Source organism: Tachyglossus aculeatus, chromosome 26 (assembly GCF_015852505.1).
Source record: "Tachyglossus aculeatus isolate mTacAcu1 chromosome 26, mTacAcu1.pri, whole genome shotgun sequence".
Taxonomy (NCBI): domain Eukaryota; kingdom Metazoa; phylum Chordata; class Mammalia; order Monotremata; family Tachyglossidae; genus Tachyglossus; species Tachyglossus aculeatus.
In genome coordinates, this window is record NC_052091.1 from 6183717 (window position 1) to 6199911 (window position 16195).

Genomic DNA, 16195 nt, shown 5'->3' on the forward strand with positions numbered 1-16195 from the left:
GGCGGTTTTCCGCTGACGGGGGCTGAGTAATGGTGTCAGCGGAGCAATCTCCACCCTGGCATCTCACCACACCCCAGCCAGGCTGTGGGAAGCAGGCTGGGCCCCTGGAGGAGCCATGGGACCCAGCTCCCACTCCAGAGAGGCGCCCCAGTTCCTCAGTCCCCTTCCCCGCCCCCCACCATGGGGGTCCCCCTCTAGCACCCCATCTTCCTCCAGGATCTCCAGGCCTCTGGTCCCCCAGATCCCGCCTCACCTCTGACCCCTCCACACCCTCTCCCGCCGTGACCCAGGCATCCTGTCCCCCACATCCCCAGTCCCCTCCCCCTGGATCTGGTGAAGCCTGGCAGGCCTCGTGGCTTCTGCGATAAACAGCAGAACGAGGCCAAGCGCTCCTTATCGGACCAGGAGGACGGGGGGCAGGGGGACCAAGGGCGGGATGGGGAGATGGGGAGATGGGGAGATGATGGGGAGGGAGGGAGGGAGGGACCGGGGGCGGGGCCTAGCGGGACTGACAGGGGGCGGAGCCTAGTGCGGCTGCGTGGAGGGGGACCCCCTAGCGGGAGGGGCGGGGACTACAGCTGCTAAGAGTGGGCGGGGCCTAGTGCGGCTGGGCGGGACCGGGCCCGCGCAGGGGCGGGGCCTAGTGCGGCTGCGCGGGGCGGGGCCTAGCTGGAAGGGGCGGGGCCTGCGGCTGCTAAGAGGGGGTGGGGCCTAGCGTGACTGACGGGGGAGAGCCTACAGCTGCTTAGAGGGGGCGGGGCCCAGCGGGGCTGAGCGGGGGCGGGGCCTAGCGGGAGGGGCGGGGCCTACAGCTGCTAAGACGGGGCGGGGCCTAGCGGGACTGACAGGGGGCAGAGCCTACAGCTGCTAAGAGGGGGCGGGGCCTAGCGGGGGCGGGGACCAGTGCGGTTGCGCGTGGGCGGGGCCAATAGCTGCTGAGCGGGAGGGGGCGGGGCCTAGTGAGGCTGAGCGGGGGGCGGGGCCTCGTGCGGCCGCGTGGGGCGGGGCCAGAGCTGCTGAGCCGGGGGCGGGGCATACAGTTGCTGAGCCGGGGCCAGGCCAATAGCTGCTGAGCGTGGGCGGGACCTAATGCGGCTGCGCGGGGGCGGGGCCTAGTGGGAGGGGCGGGGTCAGAGTTGTTGAGTCGGGGCGGGGCCTAGTGCTGCCGTGCGGGGGCGGGGCCTACAGCTGCTGAGCCGGGGCGGGGCCTACAGCTGCTGAGCCGGGGCGGGGCCTAGTGGGGCAGTGTGGGGGGGGCTAATTCGGCTGCGCGGGGGCGAGGCCTAGATGGAGGGGCGGGGCCTTGCGCGGCTGCGCGTGGGCGGGGCCAAGAGGGAGGGGCGGGGCCAATAGCTGCTGAGCATAGGCGTGGCCTAGTGGGGCTGCGTGGGGCAGGGGCCTAGGGGGCGGGGCCTAGTCTAGTTGCGCGTGGGCGGGGCCAAGCGGGAGGGGGCGGGGCCTACAGCTGCTGAGCCGGGGGCGGGGCCAATACCTGCTGAGCGTGGGCGGGGCCTAGTGAGGCGGCGTGGGGGCGGGGCCTACAGCTGCTGAGCCGGGGCGGGGCCTAGTGGTGCTGAGCATGGGCGGGGCCTAGTCTGGCTGCGCGTGGGCGGGGCCAAGCGGGAGGGGGCGGGGCCTACAGCTGCGGAGCCGGGGAGGGGCCTAGTGCGGCTGCGCGGGGGGCGGGGCCTCGTGGAGGGGGGGGAGGGACCGACCGTTCGGTCATCATCATCATCAATCGTATTTATTGAGCGCTTACTGTGTGCAGAGCACTGGACTGAGCGCCTGGGAAGTCCAAGTTGGCAACTTGTACTTCCTGTCCTGTCCTCCTCGGGCATCTCCCCGCAGCTGTTCATGACGGACAACGGTCTGCGGGACTGGCGGGTGGCGCTGAGGCGGCGTCAGGTGGTGCTGATGGCGCTGGAGCTGGTGGTGTGCAGCCTGCACCCGGCGCCCGGCGGGCCGGCCTGCCAGCGGGACCGGGATCCGGCCCAGCAGGCCCAGCCGCAGCAGGGGCAGCAGCAGGGGCAGGCCCAGGCCCAGGGGCAGCGGCAGCAGGTCCACGTCCAGGCCCAGGCCCAGGGGCAGCAGGCCCAGGCCCAGGGGCAGCAGCAGGCCCAGGCCCAGGGGCAGCAGCAGCAGGGGCAGCCCGCGGTCCCGGCCCCGGACCCGTCCCGGCGCGGCTGGCGCGTCTTCCTGTCCGAGTCGGAGACGCTGCTGTCGCTGGCCATGCTGCTGCGCCTCTACCTGGTGCCCCGGGCCCTGCTGCTGCGGAGCGGCGTCCTGCTCAACGCCTCCTACCAGAGCATCGGAGCCCTCAACCAGGTCCGCTTCCGATACTGGTTCGTCGCCAAGCTCTACATGAACACCCACCCCGGACGGCTGCTGCTCGGGCTCACCCTGGGCCTCTGGCTCACCACCGCCTGGGTGCTCTCCGTCGCCGAGAGGTGAGCCATCGGACGGACCCACGGACCCACCGACCGACCGACCGACGGACGGACGGGCACACGGCCGGGCGGGCCCCTAAGCCTTCATCCGCCTCCGACCCCTGCCCGCTCGGTGACCTGAGGGCAAGCCATTTTGTCACCCCAACCCTCGGTTTCCCCGTCTGTACGATGGGCACGCGATTCCTCAGATCCCAGCTCCGCCCCCTGCCCACTTTGTGACCTTAGGACAAGCCACTTCGTTGCCCCGAGCCGTGGTTTCCCCATCTGTAAAATGAGCATGCGATTCCTTAGATCCCAACTCTGCCACCTGCTCACTTTGTAACCTTAGGGCAAGCCACTTTGTCGCCCCGAGCCTCAGTTTCCCCACCTGTATAATGGGCACGCGATTCCTCAGATCCCAGCTCCACCCCCTGCCCGCTGGGTGACCTTAGGGCAAGCCACTTCGTCGCCCCGAGCCTCAGTTTCCCCATCTGTACAATGGGCATGCGATTCCTCAGATCCCAACTCCACCCCCTGCCCGCTGGGTGACCTTAGGACAAGCCACTTTGCTGCCCCAAGCCTCAGTTTTCCCGTCTGTAAAATGGGCATGCGATTCCTCAGATCCCATCTCCGCCCCCTGCCACTTCGTCGCCCTGAGCTTCAGTTTTATCCATCTGTAAAATGGGCATGAGATTCCTCAGATCCCAACTCTGCCATCTGCCCACTTTGTGATCTTAGGGCAAGCCACTTCGTCGCCCCGAGCCTCAGTTTTCCCCATCTGTAAAAAGGGCATTCAATTTCACCACATCCCAGCTCCATCACCTGCCTGCTGTGTGACCTTAGGGCAAGCTACTTTGTCACCCTGAGCCTCAGTTTCCCCATCTGTAAAATGGGCATGCGATTCCTCAGACCCCAACTCCGCCTCCTGCCCCCTGGGTGACCTTAGGGCAAGCCACTTCGTCACCCTGAGCCTCAGTTTCCCCATATGTAAAATGGGGATTCATTCCCTGTTCTCTCTCCTTGGGCTGTGAGCCCCATGTGGGACAGGGACTGTCCAATGAATCGATTAATCTGTCACCCTGATTGCTAATGAGCTGTGATTGTCTTGCATCTACTACAGTGCTTATAAGTGCTCAACAAAGACAGTAATAACGGTTGACTATTATAAAGTGTTGGGGCAGAAGAGGAGCTGAAGTCCATAAAGTTAGAGAGCTTTTCCCAGGGTCAGCACAGAGGCAGGACTTAAACCCAGGCTTCCCGAATTCCAGTCTGGAATTCAACCAATCAGTGGTACTTATTGAATGTTTACTGTGTATAGGGCATTGTGTTTGGAGAAGCTGAATGACGTAGAGGAAAAAGCTCAGGATGGAGAGTCAGGAGCCCTGAGTCCTAATCCCAGTTCCTCCACTTGGCTGTGTGATTTGGATCGAGTCACTTAATTGCCATGCGCCTCGGTTTCCTCTTCTTATAAAAATGGTGATTCGGTGCCTGTTCTCCCTTCTCCTTAGACTGTAATCCCCGTGTGGGACAGGGCCTGGGTCCCGTCTGATTGTATTATGTGTACATAAAAGCCACCGCTACTGTTGTTGTTAAATGCTTGGCAGAACACAATAGGCAGAATAAACACGATCACAGACCTCAAGGAGTTTACAGTCTAGCGGGGGGGGGGGGAAATCAGAAATAGGGTATTTCCTAGAGTTCTGAGAGAAAGTGGGGGAACTCAGTGCCCCTGGCACGGGGGTAGGGGGGAAGATGGAGAGGCCTCATTCTCTGGAGAGGATGGGAAGAGGGGCCTCCTCTCCCCTTCTCCAGGGATAGGGAGGTGTGGAACCCCCCTGACCGGGCTCCCACCCCTCCCCTATACGCAGGCAGACGGCCAACAACACGGGGCAGCTGACCGATACGCTGTGGCTCATCCCCATCACCTTCCTGACCATCGGCTACGGAGACGTGGTGCCTGGCACTTTCTGGGGCAAGATCGTGTGTCTCTGCACTGGGGTCATGGTGAGCGCCGAGGACCCCATTCCTCCCCCTCCCCACCCCGATTCCGGGCTGGGCCATTCATTCATTCATTCATTCATTCATTCATTCAATCGTATTTATTGAGCGCTTACTGTGTGCAGAGCACTGGACTAAGCGCTGTGGGAGGGTGGTAAGGTCAGGCGACCTCTAGGGCCCGCGGTCAATTGGACCAGAGGAGGGGGTGGGGCCTAGCGCCGCGGAGTGGACCAATCCGGGTGGGGCAGGAGGAGGGGGCGGGGCCTAGCACCACGGAGTGGACCAATCCGGGTGGGGCAGATGGAGGGGGCGGGGCCTAGTTCAGCCGGGTGGGGCAGGAGGAGGGGGTGGGGCCTAGTGAGGCTGAGGGGGGCAGGGCCTAGCTCAGATGAGCGGGCCAATCCGGGTGGGGCAGGAGGAGGGGGCGGGGCATAGCTCAGCCAAGTGGACCAATCCGGGAGGGGCAGGTGGAGGGGGCGGGGCCTAGCACCGCCGAGTGGGCCAATTCGGGTGGGGCAGGAGGGGGCAGTGCCTAGTGAGGCTGAGAGGGGGTGGGGCCTAGCTCAGCCAAGGGGACCAATCCAGGTGGAGCTGGAGAAGGGGCGGGTCCTAACTCAGATGATAGAGCCAATCCGGGTGGGGCAGGAGGAGAGGGCGGGGCTTAGCGATCCTGAGAGGGGGCGGGGCCTAACACCACCGAGTGGGCCAATCCGGGTGTGGCAGGAGGAGAGGGCGGGGCGTAGCTCAGATGATAGAGCCAATCTGGGTGGGGCAGGAGGAGAGGGCGGGGCTTAGCGATCCTGAGAGGGGGTGGGGCCTAACGCCGCCGAGTGGACCAATCCGGGTGGGGCAGGAGGAGGGGGCGGGGCCTAGCACAGCTGACTGGGCCAATCCGGGTGGGGCAGGAGGAGGGGGCGGGGCCTAGCTCAGATGTGCGGGCCAATCCGGGTGAGGCTGGAGGGGGCGGGGCCTAGCACCATCGAGTGGGCCAACCGGGTGGGGCAGGAGGAGGGGCGGAGCCTAGCACAGCCGAGTGGACCAATCCGGGTGGGGCAGGAGGAGGGGATGGGGCTTACCTCAGCCGAGTGGGCCAATCCGGGTGGGGCAGGAGGAGGGGGTGGGGTATAGCTCAGCCGAGTGGGCCAATCCGGGTGGGGCAGGAGGAGGGGGCGGGGCCTAGCTCAGATGTGCGGGCCAATCCGGGTGGGGCAGGAGGGGGCAAGTCCTAGCACCGTCGAGTGGGCCAATCCGGGTGGGGCAGGAGGAGGGGGCGGAGCCTAGCACAGCCGAATGGACCAATCCGGGTGGGGCAGGAGGAAGGGGTGGGGCTTACCTCAGCCAAGTGGGCCAATCCGGGTGGGGCAGGAGGAGGGGGCGGAGCCTAGCTCAGCCGAGTGGACCAATCCGGGTGGGGCAGGAGGAGGGGGCGGGGCTTAGCTCAGTTGAGTGTGCCAACCCGCGTGGGGCAGGCGGAGGGGAGGGCCTTGAATGGCCGAAGGCTGGTGGCAGTTGAGGACTGACCAGGCAGGTGGGACCCTTAGAAGCGGGCAGGGAAGGAAGGGGGTGGAGAGGAAGAAGCAGTGTGGCCCAGTGGAAAGCGCCCGGGCCTGGGAGTCAGAGGACCTGGGCTCTCTGCCAGTTGCCTGCTGTGGGACTTTGGGCAAGTCATTTAAGGGAGGATTGGAGCCGGAGGAGGAGGAGGAGGAGGAGGAAAAGGAGGGAGAGACGGTTCCCAGCCCTCATGCGGACTCCCCCTTCTGGCCAGGGCGTGTGCTGCACCGCGCTGCTGGTGGCCGTGGTGGCTCGTAAACTGGAATTCAACAAGGCTGAGAAACACGTCCACAACTTCATGATGGACATCCAATGTGCCAAAGAGGTGGGGGGCGCCCGCCGTCATCCCCCGTCCCGCAGGCCCCAGCACCCCTCCCCAGGGCCTCACCCCCACCCCCTGGAAGGTCCTCGGGGTTGGGGGGCGTCGGCTGGGGTCCGAGGTGCCGCTGACCGTCCGGTCCGGTCCGGTCCGGTCCGGTCTGGTTCCTTCCCCCCGCGCAGATGAAGGAGTCGGCCGCCCGGGTGCTGCAGGAGGCCTGGCAGTTTTTCAAGTACGGGCGCCGGAAGGAGGCGGGGGCCGCTCGGACGCACCAGCGCCGCCTGCTGGCCGCCATCCACGTGTAAGGCCCGAGGCGCGAGGCCCGGGGTGGGGACCCAAGGAGGCGGGGCCGCTCGGACGCACCAGCGCCGCCTGCTGGCCGCCGTCCACGGGTAGGGCCCGGGGGCCGCTCGGATGCACTAGCGCCGCCTGCTGGCCGCCGTCTACGTGTAGGGCCCGGGGGCCGCTCGGACTCACTAGCGCCATCTGCTGGCCACCGTCCACGTGTAGGGCCCGGGGGCCGCTCGGATTCACTAGCGCCGCCTGCTGGCCGCCGTCCACGTGTAAGGCCCAAGGCGCGAGGCCCGGGATGGGAACCGAAGGAGGCGGGGCCAGTTCGGACGCATTAGCGCCGCCTGCTGGCCGCCGTCCACGTGTAGGGCCCGGGGGCCACTCGGACGCACTAGCGCCGCCTGCTGGCCGCCGTTCACGTGTAGGGCCCGGGGACCGCTCGGACGCACTAGCGCCGCCTGCTGGCCGCCGTTCACGTGTAGGGCCCGGGGGCCGCTCGGACGCACTAGCGCCGCCTGCTGGCCGCCGTCCACGTGTAGGGCCCGGGGGCCGCTCGGACGCACTAGCGCCGCCTGCTGGCCGCCGTTCACGTGTAGGGCCCGGGGGCCGCTCGGACGCAGTAGCGCCGCCTGCTGGCCGCCGTCCACGTGTAAGACCCGAGGCGTGAGGCCGGGGGTGGGGACGGAAGGAGGCGGAGGCCGCTCGGACGCGCTAGCGCCGCCTGCTGGCCGCTGTCCACGTATAGGGCCCGGGGGCCGCTTGGGCGCACTAGCGCCGCCTGCTGGCTGCCGTCTAAGTGTAGGGCCCGGGGGCCGCTCGGACGCGGTAGCGCCGCCTGCTGGCCGCCATCCAGGTGTAAGGCCTGAGGCGCGAGGCCCGGCTTTGGGGATGAAGGAGGCCGGGGCCGCTCGGAAGCATTAGTGCCGCCTGCTGGCCGCCGTCCACGTGTAAGGCCCGAGGCGCGAGGCCCGGGGTGGGCAACGAAGGAGGTGGGGGCCGCTAGGACGCACTAGCGCCGCCTGCTGGCCGCCATCCACGTGTAGGGCCCGGGGGCCGCTCGGGCGCACTAGCGCCGCCTGCTGGCCGCCGTCCATGTATGGAGCCCGGGGGCCGCTCGGACGCACTAGCGCCGCCTGCTGGCCGCCGTGCACGTGTAAGGCCCGAGGCGTGAGGCCGGGGGTGGGGACGGAAGGAGGCGGGGGCCGCTCGGACGCACTAGCGCCGCCTGCAGGCCGCCATCCACGTATAGGGCCCGGGGGGCGCTCGGACGCACTGGCGCCGCCTGCTGGCCGCCGTCCATGTATAGGGCCCGGAGGCCGCTCGGGCGCACCCGCGCCGCCTGCTGGCCACCGTCCACGTGTAGGGCCCGGGGGGCGCTAGGACGCGCCAGCGCCGCCTGCTGGCCGCCGCCCACGTGTAGGGCCCGGGGGGCGCTAGGACGCGCCAGCGCCGCCTGCTGGCCGCCGCCCACGTGTAGGGCCCGGGGGGCGCTAGGACGCGCCAGCGCCGCCTGCTGGCCGCCATCCATGTGTAGGGCCCGGGCGGGGGGGGCGCTCGGACTCACCAGCGCCGCCTGCTGGCCGCCGCCCACGGCTTACGGGGGGACAGCGTGGCCTAGTGGAAAGAGCCCGGGCTTGGGAATCAGAGGTCGTGGGTTCTAATCCCGACTCCGCCACCTGTCAGCTGGGTGACTTTAGGCAAGTCACTTCACTTCTCTGGGCCTCAGTGACCTCATGTGCAAAGCGGGGGTTGACTGTGAGCCCCATGTGGGACAACCTGATCACTTTGTATCTACCCCAGCGCTTAGAACAGTGCTTGGCACATAGCAAGCGCTTAACAAGTACCATCTCATCATTATTATTATTACGGCCGGGGTTAGCGGGACCTGCCTACCCCCTTTCCTTTCCTCCCTCTAGATTCCGCCAGGTGCGATTGAAACACCGGAAGCTGAGGGAACAGGTGAACTCCTTGGTGGACATTTCCAAGGTAAAGATCTCCCCTCACAGGGAAGCCGGGGGGCCCCATCTTACCTCCTTCCCTTCCCCACAGCACCTGTATATATGTAGATATGATTGTACATATTTATTACTCTATTTATTTATTTATTTGTTTTACTTGTACATATCTATTCTACTTATTTTGTTAGTATGTTTGGTTTTGTTCTCTGTCTCCCCCTTTTAGACTGTGAGCCCACTGTTGGGTAGGGACTGTCTCTATATGTTGCCAACTTGTACTTCCCAAGCGCTTAGTACAGTGCTCTGCACACAGTAAGCGCTCAATAAATACAATTGATTGGTTGATTGATTGATAGAGCACGGATTTGGGAGTCCAAAGGATCTGGGTTCTAATGCTGCCCCTGCCCCATGTCTGTGGGTGACCTTGTGCAAGTCACTTCCCTTTTTATTTTAATGGGATTTGTTAAGCGCTTACTGTGTGCCCGGCACTGTACTAAGCACTGGGGTAGATTCGAGATAATCAGGTTGGGTGCAGTCCGTGTCCTACATGAGGCTCACAGATTTAATCCCCATTTTACAGATGGGGCAACTGATGCACACAGAAGTTAAGTGACTTGCCCAAGGTCACACAGCAGATAAGTGGTGGAGCTGGGATTAGATCCAGGTCCTTATAACTCCCAGGCCTTGGCTCTATCCACTAGGCCATGCTCCTTCTCTGTGACTCAGTTACCTTATTTGTGAAACAGGGATTAAGACTGTGAGCTCACGTGGGACATGGACTGTGTCCAACCTGATGATTAACTTGTATTCATCCCAGTGCTTAATATAGTGCCTGGTACATAGTAAGTGCTTAATAAATACATAATAATAATAAATATTATTATATATAAATTATATATATAAATAATAATAAAATAATAAATACATAATAATAATAATAACAGTAATGATAATATCCAAGGGGGAGATTGAGGAGAAAGAGAATCAGCAAAGTGGCATTTTCTAGGGGAAGAAACCTGGGCCTGGGTGTTAGGAAGACCTGGGTTCTAATCCTGACTCTGCTACTCGCTTACTGTGTGGCCTCGGTCAAGTCACTTCAGTTTCCTGTGCCTTGGTTTCCTACTCTATAAAATGTGGATTCAGTACTTGCTCTCCCTCCTACTTAGTCTGTGAGCCCCATGTGGGAGGGGGACTTTGTCCAATCTGATGATCTTATACCTGCCACTGTGCTTGGCACGTAGCAAGCACTTAACAAAAACAACAATTAATAATAATGGGCATTTGTTAAGCAGTTTCTGTGTGTCAGGCACTGTACTAAGCGCTTAAAAATCCAGGAGTGTGTGTATGTTGGGGGGCGGGGGGGGGGGAAGGAGGGGTGGCCGAGTTGTGGGGAGGGAAGCGGGATCTGGGAGGAGGCTGGGGTCCCAGTCAAGCCCTGCCCTTCACCTCCCCAGATGCACATGATCCTATGCGACCTCCAGTCCGGCCTCAGCAACTCTCACCGTGACCTGGAGAAGCGGATCGATGCCCTGGGAGGAAAACTGGACACCCTCACCCGGCTCCTCAATGCCGCCCTGGAGCTGGGACCGCCCCCTGCCCCCACGGACACCACATAGCTGGTGAGGGGACCCTCAATCCAACTGGTACTTCCCAAGCGCTTAGTACTGTGCTCTGCACACAGTAAGCGCTCAATAAATACGATTGAATGAATGAATGAATGAACCAGCCCAGCTCCTCCTCCTCCTGCCCTCTCTCCCAGCTCTTCCCTCTCCCCCATCCCTCTCCCAGCTCTTCCCTCTCCCCCATCCCTCTCCGAGCTCTTCCCTCTCCCCCATCCCTCTCCCAGCTCTTCCCTCTCCCCATCCCTCTCCCAGCTCTTCCCTCTCCCCCATCCCTCTCCCAGCTCTTCCCTCTCCCCCATCCCTCTCCCAGCTCTTCCCTCTCCCCCATCCCTCTCCCAGCTCTTCCCTCTCCCCCATCCCTCTCCCAGCTCTTCCCTCTCCCCCCATCCCTCTCCCAGCTCTTCCCTCTCCCCCCATCCCTCTCCCAGCTCTACCCCTTCCCTCCTTGACGGCCACCCCCTCCTCTCTCTCTCCCCCCCAGGTTGTGCAGCGGGGGATTCCAGTCCCAGGCCCTGGGATGACTGGGACGCCGCCCCTGACCAGAATACAGTCGGACACTGCCCTCAGGGAGCTGCTAGAGCTATTCGGCCCGGGGACGGGGCCCTCCACCGCGGGCGTCAGGGGGGCAAGCCCTGGGACCACCCCACCTCTCCCTCATCCCCACCTCACCAGCTGCAACGGCGAACCGGCTAGGGAAGGGGGAGACCTCTCTTGCAGGAGAGACACCCCCCCCATGTCAGCGCGGGGGGCTTGAAGCTGCTATAAATAGGGGGTGTGTGGGGTGGGGAGGGAGGGAGGACCCCCACCTTACAGTAGAAGGAAGCTCAGAGTCTGGCAGAGCAAGGAGATTTGCAGGCAGGGGGAGAGATGCTTAGCCTTGGGTGGGCTGGGATTTGAGAGGTCAGAGTTCCGGGCGGGTAGCGGGACCTGTGGGAGCTGGAAGCCTGGGTCTGGGATTCGAGTTGCGCCCCCCCCCCCGAAATTCCCTCCCCCTTCCCATTTCCCACCCCCTTCCCACCCCTTCCCTGCGGAGCGCCCCCTGGTGGGGAGATCCGGGAACCGCCGACCTCCCCGGGGCCCACGCGGGCCCTTGTAAATATTTTTATTTGTAAGACAAGAGAAATCATCGGAGCCGGGAGTGGGTTGTTTTGTAGTTTGTTTTTTTTAACGGCCAATGATTCCTGACACTTTTGGACCAATAAAGAGATTTATTCCCGTGACAGTCTGGTCTCCTTCCATCCGGGTCCCAACCGATGATAATAACAATAATGATTGGGATATTTGGTAAGCGCTTCCTTTGTGTCAAGCACTGTAATGATCATAATAATAATAATGGCATTTGTTAAGCGCTTACTATGTGCGAAGCACTGTTCTAAGCGCTGGGGGGGATACAAGGTCATCAGGTTGTCCCACGTGGGGCTGACAGTTTTCATCCCCATTTTACAGATGAGGGAACTGAGGCCCAGAGAAGTGAAGTGACTTGCTCAAGGTCACACAGCAGACGTGCCTCGTTCTCGCCTGCCCAGCCGTCGACCCCAAGTCCACGTCATTCCCCTAGCCTGGAATGCCCTCCCTCCTCACATCCGCCAAGCTAGCTCTCTTCCTCCCTTCAAGGCCCTGCTGAGAGCTCACCTCCTCCAGGAGGCCTTCCCACACTGAGCCCCTTCCTTTCTCTCCCCCTTGTCCCCCTCTCCATCCTCCCCCCCACCTCCTTCCCTTCCCCACAGCACCTGCATATATGTATACATGTTTGTATGTATTTATTACTCTATTTATTTTACTTGTACATATTTATTCTATTTATTTTATTTTGTTAATATGTTTGGTTTTGTTCTCTGTCTCCCCCTTCTAGACTGTGAGCCCACTGTTGGGTAGGGACTGTCTCTATATGTTGCCAACTTGTACTTCCCAAGCGCTTAGTACAGTGCTCTGCACACAGTAAGCGCTCAACAAATACAATTGATTGATAGATTGATGTGGTGGAGCCGGGATTAGAACCTCTGACTCCCGAGCCCGGGCTCTTTCCACTGAGCCACGCTGCTTCTCAGCACTGGGGTAGATACGAAATAATCAGGTCCCACATGGGTCTTACAGTAAGGTAGGAGGGAAAATAGGTATCCATTTTGCAGATGAGGGAATGGAGGCACAGAGACGTGAAGTGACTCGCCCAAAGCCACACAGCAGGTAGGCGGTGGGGTCGCCAATGGAACCCAAGTCCTCCGGCTCCCAGGCCTGGGCTCTGTCTAGTTGGCCACGCTGCTTCCCAGCCCATAAAGAGCTTCCATTCATCATTCGTTCATTCAATCGTATTTATTGAGTGCTTACTGTGTGCAGAGAACTGTACTAAGCGCCTGGGAAGTACAAATCAGCAACATATGGAGACAGTCCCTACCCAACAACAGGCTCACAGTCTTTAACGGCATTGGGGGAGACGGAGATAGAAATATTTACAAGTAGAGAAATCAACCAGTGGTATGATTAAGTGCGTACTATGTGCAGAGCACTGTACTAAGCGCTCGGGAGAATACAATACTGCAGAACAAGCAGACAAGTTTCTGCCCATAACCAGCCTACGGTCTAGAAGGGGAGATCATCATCATCAATCGTATTTATTGAGCGCTTACTATGTGCAGAGCACTGGACTAAGCGCTTGGGAAGTACAAATTGGCAACATATAGAGGGAAGTACAAATTGGCAACATATAGAGACAGTCCCTACCCAACAGTGGGCTCACAATCTAGAAGTGGGAGACGGAGAACAAAACCAAACATACTAACAGAATAAAATAAATAGAATAGATATATACAAATAAAATAAATAAATAAATAGAGTAATAAATATGTACAAACATATATCCATATATACAGGTATACATATATACAGGTTTACGTATATATACATATATACAGGGAGATAGATATTAATAGGAATGAATCAGTGTAAATATCCAGATGGGTGCTCATACACGGATGCGCAATATAAGAGGATGGGAACGGAATGAGAGAGGAAACACCAGAGATCTGAGCAGTTAAATTTCTTTCGCCAAACCGATGAGGAGGATTTAAGGAAAGGCAGCGAATGTCCCATCCCAGGCGAGGTGAGACTGAGCATTCACTCATTCATTCAATCGTATTTATTGAGCGCTTATTGTGCGCAGAGCACTGTACTAAGTACAAGTTGGCAACATAAGACGGTCCCTACCCAACAGTGGGCTCACAGTCTAGAAGGGGGGGGGACAGACAACAAAACAAAACATGTGGACAGGTGTCCCATCCCAGGCGAGGTGAGACTGAGCATTCACTCATTCATTCAATCGTATTTATTGAGCGCTTATTGTGCGCAGAGCACTGTACTAAGTACAAGTTGGCAACATAAGACGGTCCCTACCCAACAGCGGGCTCACAGTCTAGAAGGGGGGGGGACAGACAGCAAAACAAAACATGTGGACAGGTGTCAAGTCGTCAGAACAAATAGAATTCCAGCGCTTAGAACAGTGCTTTGCACATAGTAAGCGCTTAATAAATGCCATCATTATTATTATTATTATTAAAGCTAAATTAAAGCAGTTCCGGGGGGTTTGAGCGGCAGAAGCGGTGACCCCGAATCTCTCGGGCCAAAGCGCTCCCCGCTCCCTATCACGTTTCCGGCCTGTAAGGGTGATCGGATGGTGGTTTCAACTCACTGCTTTTCCACGGTGACTCTACTTCAGGTTCCTCATCCCGCTTTGGCACAGGAACCCGGGGGAGCGGGGAGGTTTTTTATTTTTTAATCGCATGTCAAGATGTTCTCCTGTGCCTCTGCGGAGCTTAAAATCCGGGACTATTTTTATCCCGTCTTGTCGGCTGTGACCTTGGGTAAGTCACTTCCCTTCTCTGGGTCTTAGTTACCTCATCAGTAAAATGGGGATTGAAACCGTGAGCCCCACGCGGGGCAGGGACTGTGTCCAGCCCGATTTGCTTGTATTGACCCCAGCGCTTAGTATAGTGCCTGGCGCGTAGTAAGCGCTTAACAGAGAAGCAGAGAAGCAGCATGGCCTAGTGGAAAGAGCATGGGCCTGGGAAGTCGGAAGGTCATGGGTTCGAAACCCCTCTCTGCCACCTGCCTGTTGCGTGACCTTGGGCAAGCCACTTCTCTGAGCCTCAGTTACCTCATCTGTAAAATGGGGATTGAGGCTGTGAGCCCCACGTGGAACAGGGACTTTGTCCAACCCGATTTGCTTCTATCCACCCCAGTGCTTCGTACAGTGCCTGGCACATAGTAAGCCCTTAACAAATGCCATTATCACCAATAATTATGATCAATTATTTAATTAATAATTATTTAATCAATTATTACTAAGTACAATCACCAATAATTATTATCAATTATTTAAATAATGATTACTTAATCAATTATTAATACTGTATTATTATTAATAAGTACAATATTATTATTCTATGAGCTCGTTGTGGGAATGTGTGTGTTGTTGTATGGTACTCTCCCAAGCGCTTAGCCCGTTGTTGGGTAGGGACCGTCTCTATATGTTGCCAACTTGTACTTCCTAAGCGCTTAGTACAGTGCTCTGCACACAGTAAGTGCTCAATAAATACGATTGAATGAATGCATGAATGCTTCGCACACAGTAAGTGCTCAGTAATAATAAAATGGTATTTGAGAAGCAGCGTGGCTCAATGTAAAGGGCTTGGAAGTCGGAGGTCATTGGTTCAAATCCCGACCCTGCCCATTGTCAGCTGTGTGACCTTGGGCAATTCACTTCTCTGGGCCTCAGTTACCTCATCTGTAAAATGGGGATGAAGACTGTGAGCCCCCCCGTGGGATGATCTGATCACCTTGTATCCTCCCCCGCGCTTAGAACAGTGCTTTGCACATAGTAAGCGCTTAACAAACGTCTTTATGTTATCGACAAGTAGGGTGCAAAATAGGTTAATCGGTGTAAATCGGCCTCAGGGTTCATGTACCCAAGGTGGTGACGCAGATAGGAAAAATGACTCAGAGACATGAGTTCAGTTACAGCAGTAAAGAAGGAAAGTGGCTACCTGCCCGTTCACCTCCCGGGAGAGGTACAAGTGACAATCAATCAATCAATCGTATTTATTGAGCGCTTACTGTGTGCAGAGCACTGTACTAAATGCTTGGGAAGTACAAGCAAGCCCGATCCCAGCCACATCTTCCTCTTTTATTGGGTTTCAAATCCGAGCTACACAAAGGATTCCCGAGAGTAGTGCCGTACGTGAGGCCTTGGCATTCCTAGATCCTAAGTTAAAGTACAACCGTTTGTTGGTCATAATAATAATGGCATTTATTAAGCGTTTACTATGTGCAAAGCACTGTTCTAAGCGCTGGGGAGGTTACAAAGTGATCAGGTTGTCCCACGGTGGGGGCTCACAGTCTTATTCCCCATTTTACAGATGAGGTAACTGGTCATGATTTGATTAGTGTTAAAATCCCTGTTCACAAGATGTTATCAGGAGATAACGGTCAACACAGGATGGGGACATTCCAGACAGAGAGGAGACACTTTGGTTAATCAATCAATCAATCAATCGTATTTATTGAGCGCTTACTGTGTGCAGAGCACTGTACTAAGCGCTTGGGAAGTACAAGTCGGCACATCTAGAGACGGTCCCTACCCAACAGTGGGCTCACAGTCTAAAAGGGGGAGACAGAGAACAAAACCAAACATACTAACAAAATAAAATAAATAGAATAGATATGTACAGGTAAAATAAATAAATAAATAAATAGAGTAATAAATAAGTACAAATATATATATATATACATATATACAGGTGCTGTGGGGAAGGGAAGGAGGTAAGATGAGGGGGATGGAGAGGGGGACGAGGGGGAGAGGAAGGAAGGGGCTCAGTCTGGGAAGGCCTCCTGGAGGAGGTGAGCTCTCAGTAGGGCCTTGAAGGGAGGAAGAGAGCTAGCTTGGCGGATGGATGGGCAGAGGGAGGGCACTCCGGGCCCGGGGGATGACGTGGGCCGGGGGTCGATGGCAGGACGGGCGAGAACGAGGCACGCTGAGGAGGT

The 16195-nt window shown here is 58.5% G+C and overlaps 1 protein-coding gene across 1 annotated transcript in view; it reads left to right on the forward strand.

The window, feature by feature from the left end:
• Positions 1-11342, forward strand: part of KCNN4 (potassium calcium-activated channel subfamily N member 4) — a 52967-nt gene extending 41625 nt beyond the window's left edge. The window contains exons 4-11 of the mRNA XM_038766975.1: positions 1849-2004; positions 2182-2447; positions 4295-4430; positions 6190-6300; positions 6477-6595; positions 8502-8571; positions 9995-10159; positions 10644-11342. Coding sequence (XP_038622903.1) covers positions 1849-2004; positions 2182-2447; positions 4295-4430; positions 6190-6300; positions 6477-6595; positions 8502-8571; positions 9995-10156 — 1020 coding nt within the window. The 3' untranslated portion in view covers positions 10157-10159; positions 10644-11342. The remainder of the gene's footprint in view (positions 1-1848; positions 2005-2181; positions 2448-4294; positions 4431-6189; positions 6301-6476; positions 6596-8501; positions 8572-9994; positions 10160-10643) is intronic.
• The last annotated feature ends 4853 nt before the right edge of the window (positions 11343-16195 follow it).